The 14,389-nt window shown below is 42.0% G+C and overlaps 2 protein-coding genes across 2 annotated transcripts in view; one reads left to right on the top strand and one right to left on the bottom strand.

The window, feature by feature from the left end:
* Positions 1 to 3,254: 3,254 nt before the first annotated feature.
* Positions 3,255 to 4,155, top strand: LOC108242704 (ras-related protein Rap-2a-like). The gene has a single exon (XM_017427709.3). It carries the CDS (start codon positions 3,435 to 3,437, stop codon positions 4,059 to 4,061), a length of 627 nt encoding a protein of 208 aa, XP_017283198.1. The 5' UTR covers positions 3,255 to 3,434; the 3' UTR covers positions 4,062 to 4,155.
* Positions 4,156 to 6,911: 2,756 nt separating this feature from the next.
* Positions 6,912 to 14,389, bottom strand: part of LOC108242734 (phosphoribosyl pyrophosphate synthase-associated protein 1) — a 22,578-nt gene continuing 15,100 nt past the window's right edge. The window contains exons 7-10 of the mRNA XM_017427753.3: positions 11,984 to 12,129; positions 9,730 to 9,800; positions 8,481 to 8,627; positions 6,912 to 7,372 (exon numbers count right to left, since the gene is read on the bottom strand). Coding sequence (XP_017283242.1) covers positions 7,214 to 7,372; positions 8,481 to 8,627; positions 9,730 to 9,800; positions 11,984 to 12,129 — 523 coding nt within the window. The 3' untranslated portion in view covers positions 6,912 to 7,213. The remainder of the gene's footprint in view (positions 7,373 to 8,480; positions 8,628 to 9,729; positions 9,801 to 11,983; positions 12,130 to 14,389) is intronic.

Here is a 14,389-nt window from a genome sequence, read left to right as displayed (position 1 = left end):
AAACAACGTCAATCTTTAAAATTTTATAGCGGTTCTTGCGAACACCATTTCAGAACCTTATCACCGCCATTTGGCTAATTGTGCATTACGTAAATATTTTTAAAGTGTAAACAGCGCCAGCAGTAGCAACAAGTAGGACTTCTTGGGCATCTAGGAGTCAAATCCAGCAGTCTGTCTCCTTGGACAAAACAAATCCATCCATCCATCCAGTCCATTGCAGGGCCACATATAGACAAATAATCATTCACACTCTCACTCACACCTAGGGACAATTTTAGAGTCATCGATTAACCTAAAATGCATGTTTTTAGTCAGTGGAAGGAAACCAGAGTACCCGGAGTAAACCCACGTGTACACAGGGAGAACATGCAAACTCCATAACAAATCCAAAGAAGTAAAAAAAAAAAAAAAAAACAAAGACCCAGGACAGAGAGACTATGTTTCTCGGCTGGTCTGGCAACGCCCTGAAATCCTCCTGGAAGAGCTGGAAGAGGTGGCTGTGGAAAGAGATGACTTGGCTTCCCTGCTCAGGGTGCTGCCTCAGAAACCTGACTGTGGAACAAGTGACAGATAATGGATGGATGGACGGCTGGACAAAGCAACTGGCTGGTGGTTGCTGCAGCTTCTGCACCTCATGAGGTGGTGTAGATGAAGATGCTTTGCTTCCCATCTTGGGAACTTTCTCAGTTCAGAACTGCAAAGTTTGGAGTTCTAAGCTTTAGGCCCAGTTTACACAACACTGTTTTTTTTTTGTTTGTTTTTTTACTGCAACCAGAATCTTTTTGCTGCAGTTCAGCTGTTCGTTACGCAACAACAGCAATCGGACTCTCTGGCACCAAAACATTTGGAACCCAGGTCTTTTTTGGAAACAACCGGCATGGGTTTGAAATTGCACATGCGCACTATGGACGGCTGCAATCGACATTTTCCTGCCCTTGCGTGAGTAGATAGACAACAGTAACAACGTCGGACAGCAGAGTTCTGTTTGTGCTACCCACCCCTTTCAACGTGTAGCAGCAACCCAACCTCACTGTCGAACCAAACAAATGTCTGCGTATTCACTATTTTAGATGTAACTGCTTTCATCCTTGAAAGACTAAAATGTCTGCACATGTCATTGAAATACAAAAATCACAGCGCCAGCTGGTGACCTGCCATGGAAACCGCAGCGGATTCAACAGGTACAAGATTACTGGTGTCATGCTTTCTAGCATTTTTGAATTTGTTCTTAGTTTTGGTTTTGGGTTCTTGTTTTTCCTGCTTTCTTGGGTTTTGTTTTTTCCTTTGAGTTTTATTTTATACTTTTGGTTTTTGTTCTCGTGTTCTGTCTTTGTATTGTCTCTGCCTCTTGGTTCTGTCCTCATTGTCTTTGCTTATCATTATCCTCTCTTTGCCCTCAGTCTACTCCTGGTTTCTGCCACACCCATCTCCACCTGTCTGTAATTGTAATCACTCACCTGTGCCCACTTCCCATGATTTCCCTGTGCTTTAAAATCTTTAAAATTTTCTCCACCTCCCCGCCAGTTCATTGTTGTTTGTTGACAGTTGTTGTTTGCTCCATGTCGTTCGCTCCTAGTACCTCGCCTTGCTGTTATTTTGGATTTGGTTTTTGATTGTTTTCTGCTGCCACGCCAGCCTTTTGTTTTTGTTAGTTTCTTTAAAAAATAAATTTTTGTTTCTTTTAAGTGATGAGTCTGCGCTCTGGGTTCCCTTCGCTCACTACCCAGTCTGACAACTGTGTCCCAGTCAATATCATAAAATCTCTAACATTTCCAGGAGATTGTTCACATGTAAACATGTAAATTGTATGAGATGCTCCACCTATGCAAACTAAATTCACATGCAGATTAATCTCCCCTTCCACTGGAGAGTCGTTCGGGTCTTTGTTTGCTTGGCTCACACAAGACATGTTTTGGTCACATGCAGGAAGGTGTGTATTAGAGCGAAAATGACTGGGCTTAATGCTCCACTAGAACTAAAACTTACACTGAAGAAACAGGCCTGAAAGAAATAGATTGATGCCATCTGAAACCAATCCTCAAAGATTCACATCAGTTTATACAAATGCTTAAACCCTTACATTACAATTTTGCATGAGATGGTTATTTCAGCAGAAATTTTAATAAATTCCTACAGGAAGTGCCCCCAGCTGCACCAGAAATGCTTGCTCCTGCTGCTGTTCTCTATTTGCGCTTGCAAGTAACCACAGAACGTTATGTAAATAACCGTGTATTGCAAAATTATTGGTGGTGTAAAGGTTTAAATGTTAGTGTTCACGTAACCAGCTCTGAATTTTGAAGATTGGAGTCATTTCAAAACTTTGGTCTTGGCTGTGTTCAGACTAGCCGTTAGCTCATCAGCCCTGCCTGAGGTAAACCATTTCTCCAAACCGAGGTCGTCCAAAGAGCGACCTACAAGCAAGATGAAAATTCTTCATTCTTTTTTAACAGAACCAAACTTACGTGACCAGAGAATCCCATAATGGTTTAAAGTTCTGGTGAATCTAAGAGCGTTGTTTTTCCGAGTGACAGGTGAGGATTAGGTTTTATCACAGTGGCTAAGTGTATCTTTAACTACTGGTCACACTCGTCTCTTCCATAAGCACATATATTTTACAGAAGAATATACCGATTTTCAGAATAATTTGAGGACAGTTGTGAACAAATAAGCATTTTCACCCCAGGTAATTTATTAAAAGACCGCTTTTTGATTTGTGACCTTTAAAGAAATATTTATGTGGTGCATAAAACAGCAGCCACCTGTGTCCTAATTTGTACTCATCTGTCACCATCAGGCGCTTTACTCGCCGCAGAATGTGTCAAAGCTTGAACAATCCCATTTTTTCAGTGTTCATTCAGGGAGATGATCTTCTCTAATGCAGAGGCACTGTGTGATGCAGTTATTCCTTCCTAAGTCTATGTTTATATCTATGTCTTCTTTCCTTTAGTCTGAACAGAGGCAAACGAAAGATGCCTCTCCCTGGAGGTACTCTTAGTCGGAAATTATAATCAGGACTCGTCTTAAACAGCATTTTCTCTGCCATTCTTGCAGAACATTCAGTCACAGATCACCTCCCCTATTCCTGAGGTGGCCCTAACACACACACCGATTTGAATGCGCCGTCACCATTGGCTGCCTGCATGTGGGGCTTCAACAGGCTGTCTTCTTCTGATTGGCTGCAGCCACAGCGAGGGGTAGGAGCTCTCACAAACAGGAATAAAAGGCAGAGTGTGGGATGACAGACATTAAAGCAACTTGCAGCAGCTGAACAGGAAGACAGTACTAAGAAATCTGGAAAGAAAGGGGATATTTGAATTGGCTAAACTGCCCAAAAATTGAGTGAGTGAAGGGTTGTGACAGCAGTGAGAAGGTTAGTGCAGTCAGATCCTTTCGGGACTTTTTCCACCCAGTTTGGCCAACAAGTCTCCAGCATCATGTCCTTGGAGGTGAAGGAGAAGACTCAGGTTCGCGTTGTGTTTCTGGGGTCAGCAGGGGTCGGCAAGACAGCTCTGATCAGACGCTTTCTCCAGGATACCTTCGAGCCAAAACACAGGCGCACCGTGGAGGAGCTGCACAGCAAGGAGTACGACATCGGCGGGGTCAAAGTCACCGTGGAGATCCTGGACACCAGCGGCAGCTACTCCTTCCCCGCCATGCGCAAGCTCTCCATCCAGAACAGCGACGCCTTCGCTCTGGTGTACGCCGTGGACGACCCCGAGTCGCTGGAGGCCGTGAAGAGCCTGCGAGACGAGATCCTGGAGATCAAGGAGGACAAGTACACGCCCATCGTGGTGGTGGGGAACAAGGTGGACCGGGAAGACGAGCGCCAAGTGTCCGCCGAGGACGTGCTGGCGACTGTGGAGATGGATTGGAACAACAGCTACCTGGAGGCGTCGGCGAAGGAGAATGCCAACGTGGTGGAGGTGTTCAAGGAGCTCCTGCAGCAGGTGAACCTGCCGAGCCGCCTGAGCCCGGCGCTCCGCAGACGCAGGGAGACCTTTCCCAAAGGAACCGACTTTCGGCCACCCATGAACAAAACCAACAGCTGCATCCTGTCGTAATGCGAGGCAGAGGAGAGGGATGGATGAGAAATGCTGTGCAACTCAGTTCTGCTGGACAGAGGAAAAAAAAAAAAAAAAAAGACCGAAGTTCAGACTTCAGTCACTGTTGGTGTAAATAAATACCCGACTGTGATCCTGGACCAACAAAGACACTTTCTGGTCCTCAGCTGAGAGGAAACAAAGGAAAGGAACATGTAGGACAGACTGATGATGTATGAAGCAGATTTAAATGGAGAGAAAAGATGTGGAAATCGACTGTATTTCTGTTGCTGCTTCTTTGGTGACACGCTGCTGGTGTTTAGATCAATTTATAGCTTTGAATTTAAATTTTAAAAAAGGAAAATGTTATTTAAAGAAATTAAAGCTGTTGCAAACAGACTGTTTCCTGTCAGAGTATTTAAACAGTATGTATCAAGTGTTGTGCTAAACTTGTATTTCTCAAGAGTGTTTTTTTTTGTAATTTAGTAATTCACATGTAGCACATCAAATGTTTACAATTTTTTAAATTCAGCCGTTTTATATATTTTTGTGATAATACACTCATGTTTCAATAAAGTGGTGAAATGTTGTCAAGAACCATAAATGCACTTCTCAATTTGTAACTCAACGTGATGTTTTTAGGTTGTTTTTTTTATATAATTTTTTTAATTACATCCTCTAACAGTTTTTTTTTAATGTAGCTTTTCATTTACAAATGTACTGTACATGGACTCGATGTAAACGTGGAATAAAAGACAAAAAAGCAAAATGTGTGTGCAGCTGCCATTTATCTACTGAGATGGACAAATTACACAGTAACAACTAAAAAGTAGAATTCACTACTTATATGCAGATAATTAGGAAAATGACAAGTGGATCATTAAATGATTTCATGTCAGTGGATGAAGATTTTAGAATATTTAGAGACAAATTAGTATATTTTGTAAGATAGATAAAATTTAGAAATGAACAAAGTAAAAATAAATATTTTTTTAAATGTAAAATTTATTTCACTTCCATTGTAAATCCTTCAGCTACAAGTTGTTTTTTTTTTACATCAATTATTTTTACTTTATGTAAATTACGAACCTGAACAAACAGAACCAGAAAGTGAAAAAAACGATGTTGAAATATAGAGCATTAAAAATGTTAAACACCTACTTTTTCATGCAGTGCATATATTAAAATACTGCCGGAGCTGATTATTTTAGGAAGTGAAACACCCAACAGTTTCTCCTACTACAGCTTCATTTCTATTATAAAAACCAAAACAACACCTAAATATAACCTGTTAAGGGCTGAAAATCAGCCTGTGTTGTTCATGATCACAGAGTGATGATCGTTTTATTTGTGAAAGTGACTCAAAATGTTTCTGTGCGCCGATAAATCAAACCTCGCAGGATGTTAGGATCTCTGCTGCCACCTGCTGGTAATAGAAAGCTACATTCATTCAAATTAGTAGTAAGCTGCTATTAAAACCCCAAACAGGTATTAACTAAAGCAGGTCAAAGCGGTTAATCTTATTGTGCAGAATGAATTACTTTTGTTGCTTCGTATTGTTACACTGAGCTACTTCACACGCATCTAAACTCACTAGTTTTCTGACACGGTTAAACGTTCAGCTGATGAGGTGAGGTGTGACACGTGTTGACTGGTTGGTTCCTGACCCGAGGGCATATCAGTTAATAGCTTTCCCTTAAACATATTTGAATACAGAACAATTCAGCTGTTCTTCGGTGAGGCTGAAATGGGCCCGTCTGCAGTTCCTGAAACTGAGCTGCATGGTTCCTCTGAACGCAACCAGGAGAGAAGAGGCCGTTGTAGTGGCGCTCAGGTCCAGGTCCAACCCCCCCCTTTGCCTTTCTCTCTCTCTCTCGGCCATCAGATTAGCCTGCACAAAGTTTCCTGTTTTAATAAGAGGAAGTGGCTGGGTTAACGTTTGCGAGCAGTTCCTCTTTCAGTCCACATTTAAACGTTCTTCCGCACTGAGCTGTCGCCTAGTGGCGCACGCGAAGCGGACCGGGCGGCTTCAGTCACGCAGGTGTGTGGATCTGTCATCTTTTCTTACGCGCTTCTCTCCTTAAGGGCTCAGACACGCGTAGGACTTCAGGAAAACGACGGACCGGACGCCCTCCCACTCCTGTGAACTCCGGTGTGGGATGGTTTGACCTCAGCTGCCGTCTCTGCCCCTGGACTTGGTCAAAGCTCCTCAGCAGATTTGACTCAACCTGAGGCGTTTGGAACAAGTTCAGGGTTCGGGACAGAAACACAGCATCTACGTGTCACCTGCATACAAAGCTATTCAAGTAGTCTTTGCTTTGTTTTGTTTTTTTACCCCAAAGCAGGTATTACAGCTTCTTTTGCTTCTGTAACTTGTAGAATTTGCCTTCATTTGCCATTATAAATCATGTTTTGCCATGTAAAATGCATTACTTTTTTTTACTGTTAGTAAAAAAGGAAACAGATACTGAAACTCATCACCCAAAATACGATCTATTGACAGCACAGGTCACACGTTTATATGAACATTCTTTTTAGTTGCTTCACACATCTAGTATTTGATAATCCATTAAACAGCAGCCTGAACTGTGCTCTGCGTTTCACACTTCCTGATGAGCGCCGTGCTGTGTAATATACTGCAACCATAAATTAAGTTACAAACAAAACCCCCTCCTGAGCGGCACAAACTAACAGCTTTATGAGGATGATAATCTCCAAGTGCAGCTGTACACCATAGTTCACATCTTCCTGCTTGTGACTGAAAGTGGGACTGAAAGTTTTTGGCCTCAGGTGCAAAGCTGTTGTACTGAACTGTTTCTAGTTCCTGAAATTTAGCCACACTTGTTCTCTGTAAACCTATTTTTGTGCTCGATAAAACCAGCTGTGATGTTGCGTCAAGAAGAACTAGACTATTGTCCAAGGGCATCAGCTTTATTTCTGATATTCTGTGGAGTACAAAGAGGCGGCACGAGATACATTTGTGCCATTTTTCGTTTTCTTGTGGTCAAAAGCAGAAACGGTTGACAGTCTTCTGCTCGTGTCTCATACAGAACATGTTTATCAGCTACGCAAACAGGAACAACAGATTTAAACCGCTTGATCGTTCGCAGTCTGCGCGTTTGGAAATGTTTTGCTTTGCGTGTGTGTGGGAACGTAAACGTCTCCGTGTGTCCTCAGTCGTCCATGGCGATGTTGCGGAACAGGTAGGACATGGACTCTCCGTTGTGGATGCGCCGGATGGCCTCGGCCAGGACCAGACTCACGTCCACGGTTCGGATCTTTGGACACTGCAGCTTCTGCACCTCGTGGGGAACAGTGTTTGTCACCACCACCTGCAGACGCAAAGCAGAAGGGAAAATCTGCTTAATCTTCAGCAAAACTGTGGAAATAAGAAATAAAAATAAGCTTTGGACCACGTCTTATCTTGACTTTTTTTCCCCACTTCTAATCTTTTCATCTATTCCTCATGTTTTTATTAAACAAACTAGGAAATGAGTTGTGCAATCAGACTATGAATATCTAATCACCACGTTTGCAAGAAAAGCAGTCAACTTTATAAAACTACTTTTCAAATATTCTGGGATCAAAACAGCCCAATGAGTACATGGTGGAGACAAGGAGCCACATCCTTCTGTTCAAATCACACAATCAAAAAGTCTGTTTTAAACACTTCCTTCTGTCTATGCCGTCTCCACTTTCATTCTTCTTTTATAATATCCTAATAAAATCATATGAAAGCACAATATGCATTTAGTAATTCAGAAAATATTTATTCCACACAAAAACAATGCTTGCTCGACTTTTTTGGGGGGATTTCATCAGATAAGCCTGAGCACCTGATCAATGATGAAAATAGAGCAACTGCACCTGAATATATGATTTTGCACCCTCGATTTTTGACTTAAAAATAACATGGCATCACACCCAGCAATACGACAAATGTTTATAGTTCTTAATTAATTGATTTGAATTTTAATATAATGTAACAATTAAAGTATTTGCTAAACTCCACCCACTCCCATCCCAAGCAAACGCCTTTAAGTTGGTTCAGTCCAATTCAATCAGCAGCTTGGTTTACTGTTCGGAGCAGGCAGAATTCAGCTGTGGAAAAGAACGCTACCTTTTTTTTTTTGAGTGTTAAAACTGTGGTGCATCTCTGACTATGGATCAAAGAAAAGAGTGAAATCTTTGAGCGATGAAAACTCGACTTACGGCTGGAAGAAATCCACCATTTTGTAAAAATTGTGACGTAAATCCCTTTAAGCTGCTCCTATATCCACGTCTGCCTGGAGCGCAGGCAGGTGTGTGTGAGCGCCTTGTTTTATGTACCATCCCTGCATGAATAAACTGAATTTTGCATCACTATAAGCACCACTGGGCATCTTCGGTGACGGAAACAGACCATAACGAGTAACTCTCGCCACCGTGGGACTATTGTACCTCATCAATGGCAGACTCCTCTATTAGTGTTGGTGCCTCTGCAGACAGTAATCCATGTGTAGCCATGACGTAGATCTTGTAGGCTCCCCGCTCCTTCAGGATTTCTGCTGCTGCAACAAAGTCCTCCACGTCATCGATGATGTCATCCTGACGAAGGAAAAGCAAGGTTAGAGTGAGAAGACGACAGGAAACCACGCACAGGGGCTGTTAGAAAACGCTTTAAATAAAACTCAGACATTTTTTTTTTGTCATTTAAGGCCAAGCATTTCTTGAAGGGATGCACATTACCCAGTTAGTTTAGTTTTAAATTAAGATCATCTTATGTTGAGAAATTAAAGTTATAGCCATCTTGGTTAAACTTTGAAACTGTTACCTGCAGTCTTACTCAGTATATCATGATTTTGAACGATTAGTCAGCACTCAGAGTATGTGTTGGGGATGACTCTCAGCTACTGTCACAACAAATTTTACTTCAATATCTGTAAAACTGACTGAATTGTCGCCGTTTTTGTGTTTGCAAGGGTCAGTTGGCTCTAAAGTTTTAATTAGTTGAAGATGTATAGTCAATGATTATATTCTGTAAGTTGTATCAAAACCTCTTCAGCAGTTCATGGGATATTTTGCTAACAGACAGACAGAGTTGTCTCCAATAGTTAATGGCAAAGTTTTAAACAAAGAACCCGAGCGATCTGTTAGTGCTCAGAATATGTGTTTGGGAGGATGCTCAGCTACTACCGCTTCAAATTTCAGCTCAGTATCTGTGAAACTGACTGAGTTATAGTCATTTTTGTGTTGGATAAGGTAAACTAGTTGTGTCATCCATTTCGAATTGTGTTGACTCCAAAAGGTAATCAGTTATAAATGTTCATCCCATGATCACTTTCTGAGAGCTTCGTGGAAATGTGTCCAGTGGTTCATGAGATATTTTACTAACAGACACACCAACACACATAAAACCAGGATGGCCCGCTGTTGAAAAGCAGGAGATAATGTTTCTGCCTGGAATCAAACGAGACTAGAACTGAGCACAAAAGACAGCAGAAGTATGAAGCTATCCTGGTTGTTTTCTGACAAATAAAGAAATAATAAAAATTCAGTCTGTAACATGATCGCATATAGAGTAAACAAGCCCCAATAACTAGCTCACACCAATGACTTAAAAACCTCCCATGACAGACATTCTTCTAAAAAGCTGCTCTTGCTGTTTTATCAGTCTCAATATTTTCTATTTTAAAGAATCAAAGCTTACAACAACGATGGCGATTCTGCCTCCGACGTCCCCGACAACAGAGATTGGTGGTTTCTCCTTCGCCATCATCACTGGGGAAACACAGACACGACGACTTTACAAGCAGGGAAGAACGGCACATTGGTAGATGGACGATAAGAAAGAGAAATTAGGGTAAAACCTGTAACCATCATTCATTCATCATGCTTTAATGACTGCAGGGTCTGAGAGCTCCTTTTAGGAACTCATGCTCTGCTGTTTGGGTCTGTTTTTGTGGGGAATTCAAAAAAATAATAATATTCTTTGGACATTTCACTTTTGAACACATGCATAATTCTTGGCAAATTTTTTTCCTAGCTCAAGTGCGTGGTGAAATGATAAGTCAAGTCACACATTCAAAACAAAGAGTATCACAGAATCACCTTTTCAGTAGTATCCCACTAAGTAGTATACACACAAACAAATAAAAGGCCAAGAGCCATGACCTCAAATCCTCTGTAAGCTCAGCAGTAACACGTGGGTTTTAACATGATTTAAGACAACTTACACAACTACAGTACCGTATTTTCTGCACTATAGGGCGCACTGGATTACAAGACGCACTTATCAAGGAATGGTCCATTTTTGAACTTTTGTCATATATAATGTGCACTGGACTATAAGGCACATTAAGTGAAACAAAACAACCCCACGTCTTTTCGGAGAATGCTGCACCGACGTAAGCTTCAAGTATAAACTGAAGGTTTTTAAGTGCGCCTTACAGTCCAGAAAATATGGTAAGTCAGTTTTAATACAGCCAGCAGAGATACTATAAACAGAGCTCGTTAGGGTCCTTGTTTGTCTGACTCACTCTGGTCACATGACTGCAGGTCCTGATTGGTGTGAAACTGACTGGGAATCAGGCCTAAAGCTCCATTATATGTTTTTGAAAGCCTCTGTTGTTAAGAGAGTGAGATCCATCTGCATGTGAATCCATCGTACATCACATCTCAGCTTTAAAAGCTCAACTCCACACTCTCTGTTTCTGAATTGAGAAAGCTCCTCAGATGAGAAGCGAAACGTCTTCAACTACAGAATAGAAGTCCAGTTGTTTTTGTTTTTTAACCTTTTTTTGGATTTGCCATGGCCTGGATGACTGAGAACCTACACCAGCATATAAACAGGGCTCTACAGTGGATTGCACACGTTTGGTGTTTTTTCCCAATTGTATTGCACACAAAATACTCCTGATTAATTAAGTTAAATTGGAGAAAAATAACTTACTTAAAATGACTAAACAGTAAAGCAAACACTGGTACATGCATATGTGTCGTCCCCCCTGCACTTTGAAGTCCCAACTATCACCCTCAGAAGCCACATAACGAGTTCAATTAGATCCACCTGTGAGTCATCTGAGGGTCACATGACCCGAGTTTATATCCACCTGCTCTGCAGAGCAACACCTCTGAATATTAAAGCTTCACCAAGCCAGAGACTCTTCACACAGGCCAAAGACAAAGTTGTGGAAACGTACAGATCAGGGTTGGGTTTAAAAAAAGAAAATGTCCCACACCCTGTCCCAAGCTCAGAGTCTGCGTTGCAAACGACTCTCAGCTACTACCCCACCGAATCTGAGCTCAATGTGTGTAAAATTGGCTGAGTTGCAGCCATTTTTGTTTTTTTAAAGGTCAATTAGCTGTGGAGGCCATCTTTGAGTTGAATTGTCTCCCCAAAAGGTAATCGGTTGTAGATGTACGTCCAATAATTATCTGCGGAAAGTTTTATTTATAAACTGAACTGAATTAAAAAGGCTGGAAAAAGTGTGGCAGCTAGAACAGAAACAGATATAAAACCCAGTTCTGTTCAGGGAGGGAGAACACGGGAGAAGATGCAGCCGACTACAAGAGGAGCAGATGGCACGGGATGAGATGAGGAGAAAAATTAATCTCAGGAAGAGGAAGAGCAAAAATCAGGGCAGTGTCAGAGTGCGCCTGCAGCATCTTAGAGCCGACTGAGACAATAGCTGAGGGAAGGCTGACCTGAAACATGTTCACTGTTTGTTGAACGTTTCTAAACCTAATAAATTCTAAAATGCTGGTAATTAACCCAGCCACACTTTGGCTCAGGACACTATATGCTTAGCTTAATACCACTGAATAAAATCCTTAAATCTTTAGATCCTAAACTGTTTGTTTTTAGTGAGGCTACAACAGAGGTCTTGAACTTCCAGTTCCTACGAATCTGTTGAAATACCAGGAGCAAAGACCCCGAGGGTTGGAAACAGTGTTCGTCTTACATGGCAGGTCCAGGCCGGGGTGTCCTGTGGTGGCCCGGGACAGCGGGGGGGACTGCCGACCGTCTGCCATGTCCGACTCTGACTGCTGGGCCTCGCCGTGAATCACTGCCAGTCCGAGCCGCAGCCTCTCTGCGTACGACTGAGCTCTGGGACACACGAGCACAATACAAAGAGAGAAATGAGCCAAAGAGAGAAAGGAGAGGTTTGCTCCCAAATAATGCAGAAACGCCAACAAAAAGAAGCGACTTTACTTCAAAATGTGTTATCATTTCTTCCTCTTTCACCAACTTCACTCATAATATACCTTATTATTATTCCTAAACATTTACATATCAGAACATGGTGAATAAATTCATCTGGTCAATACAAGTTAGATCTGGACTGCACCTGGGCCTCGATCATTTTTTCAGCTATTCTGTTGTACATTTACTATCAAAACAACCTCCGCAAACCAAAGTGCCATTATATCAGCAATGAAACAATAAAACATAACCGATTAAAACCAAAGTTAAAAAGCAAATTATTTATTAAATAAACTTACTGCAATAAAACGCCAAGATATTCCGCTCAACAATATCGAAAAGCCAGCAAGAAAATTTGAGTTTTTACCATTGATTTAAACTGAGATGGGGAAAAAAAAACATTTAAACATTGGAACATTTTAGAGCCAAACAAAAATTAATAACAATAATAATAGAAATAAAAAGTCAGGAGCAGTCAGTGCCAATCAGTGTAATAAAGACATGAATTATTGTCTCAAACTGAGCTAAAGGAAGGTGGGCCCTAGGGGGGAGTCACGTGACCGGCGAAGGATGCAGTAGTTTGTCATCACGGCTCCACAGCTTTTCCCTTAAATACATTGTTTTTTACCACATATTTAGTCTTAGGTCTATGATTTTTGTGTGTAGTAGGTAACGATGGCTACATCCTCTAAGAAACACTCTGCTAAACAAGCTCAAGAACAGCTTAATATTCGTTCTGTTGACAACGAAGAATTGGCTAGGCTAGTTAAGCTAGCAGTAGCAGATGCTATCAAAGAAGCCATTCCCGCGCTGGTGGAGGAAGTAGTCGCTCAACTTTCAACTAAGACACAAGCCATTGTGGCAGAACAGATCGCCGAACTTCGGACCGAGATGTTAACCACACGAGCGGACACTTCAGCATGTATGGAACGCATGGAAACCACCCAAAACCGCATGACTGAGCTAGATGGTCGCCTCTCGACAATGGCGGACAAGCTAACCACACACTGCGCTACGCTGGAGGATAAGGTGGCAGACTTAGAGGACAGGTCTCGTAGAGACAATTTGAGGATCCTTGGGATCCCCGAAAATCCTGAAACGGCTAATCCTCTTGTCTATCTCCTCGATGCCATCCCGAAATGGTTCCCAGAGATGGGATCAATAGAAATCATGCGTGCACACCGAGTGGGTCCAGCGAAGGAAGATGCCAACCATAAGCCCATTCCACGTCCTGTTCTGCTGAAGCTGCTGAGATTCACCGACAGAGATAAGATCCTGGGTGCCGCTCGGAAAACTATGGTGAAACTGGACGGCTCTCCGGTCCGCTTCGTTCCGGATTACAGCACGCGCACCTTCAGACGCAGACTGGCTTTTTCTAACGCGATCGGCGCCCTGCAGAAGCTGGGCTTTCACACCTTCTTGCTGTATCCAGCCAAACTGAAAGTGATGCGCGGTGGAACCACTCACATCTTCGACACCCCGCAGATGGCTGAGAAGTTCGCTAATTCCATGAAGGAATGAGTACCGTCTCATTTGAGGTAATGGACAGATTGCTCCGCTAGTTTCGCTAGGGTGGCAACTCAACTGTTGGCATGCTGAATGCGGCTTGGACTGGTGTCTTCTTGCCTGCAATCGCAGTGTATATTTTACTTTTTCACGTTGACTGACAGAGTGTCTTGTTTTTGTTGAGTATAACGTCTGCATGTCATATCGGGCTTATTATTAGATTTAAACTGAGTTAGACCTATATCACTTGATTAATAATTACATAAAGTGGTAAATTTTTGATTTATTTAAAGAAGGGAGACTTGTGGGTTTTGGGGAAGATTACTGTAGGATCACGGGTCCAATGTTTTGGGGTATGCTATGCTCCTTAAGAGCTGATTGTTATGTTAAACGTTATGTGGGTGTTTCGCTCTTCAACGTTTTTTGGAGAGCTTTGGGGCCATGGCGACAAGGTCTTATGGGTGGGTATGGATCTCTAATATGGTTGTCACTATCTATATGTTGCATCTTAGAATCGTTGCATTATCGCCCAATGTTTACACTATATCTCTCAACTTATAATATGTTTTCTGTAGCATGACAAAACTCCATGTTATAAGCTGGAATGTTAATGGACTAAATGGGCAAATTAAGCGTGCAGCCTGTTTAGACTTTCTTC

Source organism: Kryptolebias marmoratus, linkage group LG3, assembly GCF_001649575.2.
Source record: "Kryptolebias marmoratus isolate JLee-2015 linkage group LG3, ASM164957v2, whole genome shotgun sequence".
NCBI classification, from domain to species: domain Eukaryota; kingdom Metazoa; phylum Chordata; class Actinopteri; order Cyprinodontiformes; family Rivulidae; genus Kryptolebias; species Kryptolebias marmoratus.
The sequence above is the reverse complement of the archived record's forward strand: the minus strand, read 5'-3'. Positions and strand labels throughout refer to the sequence as shown.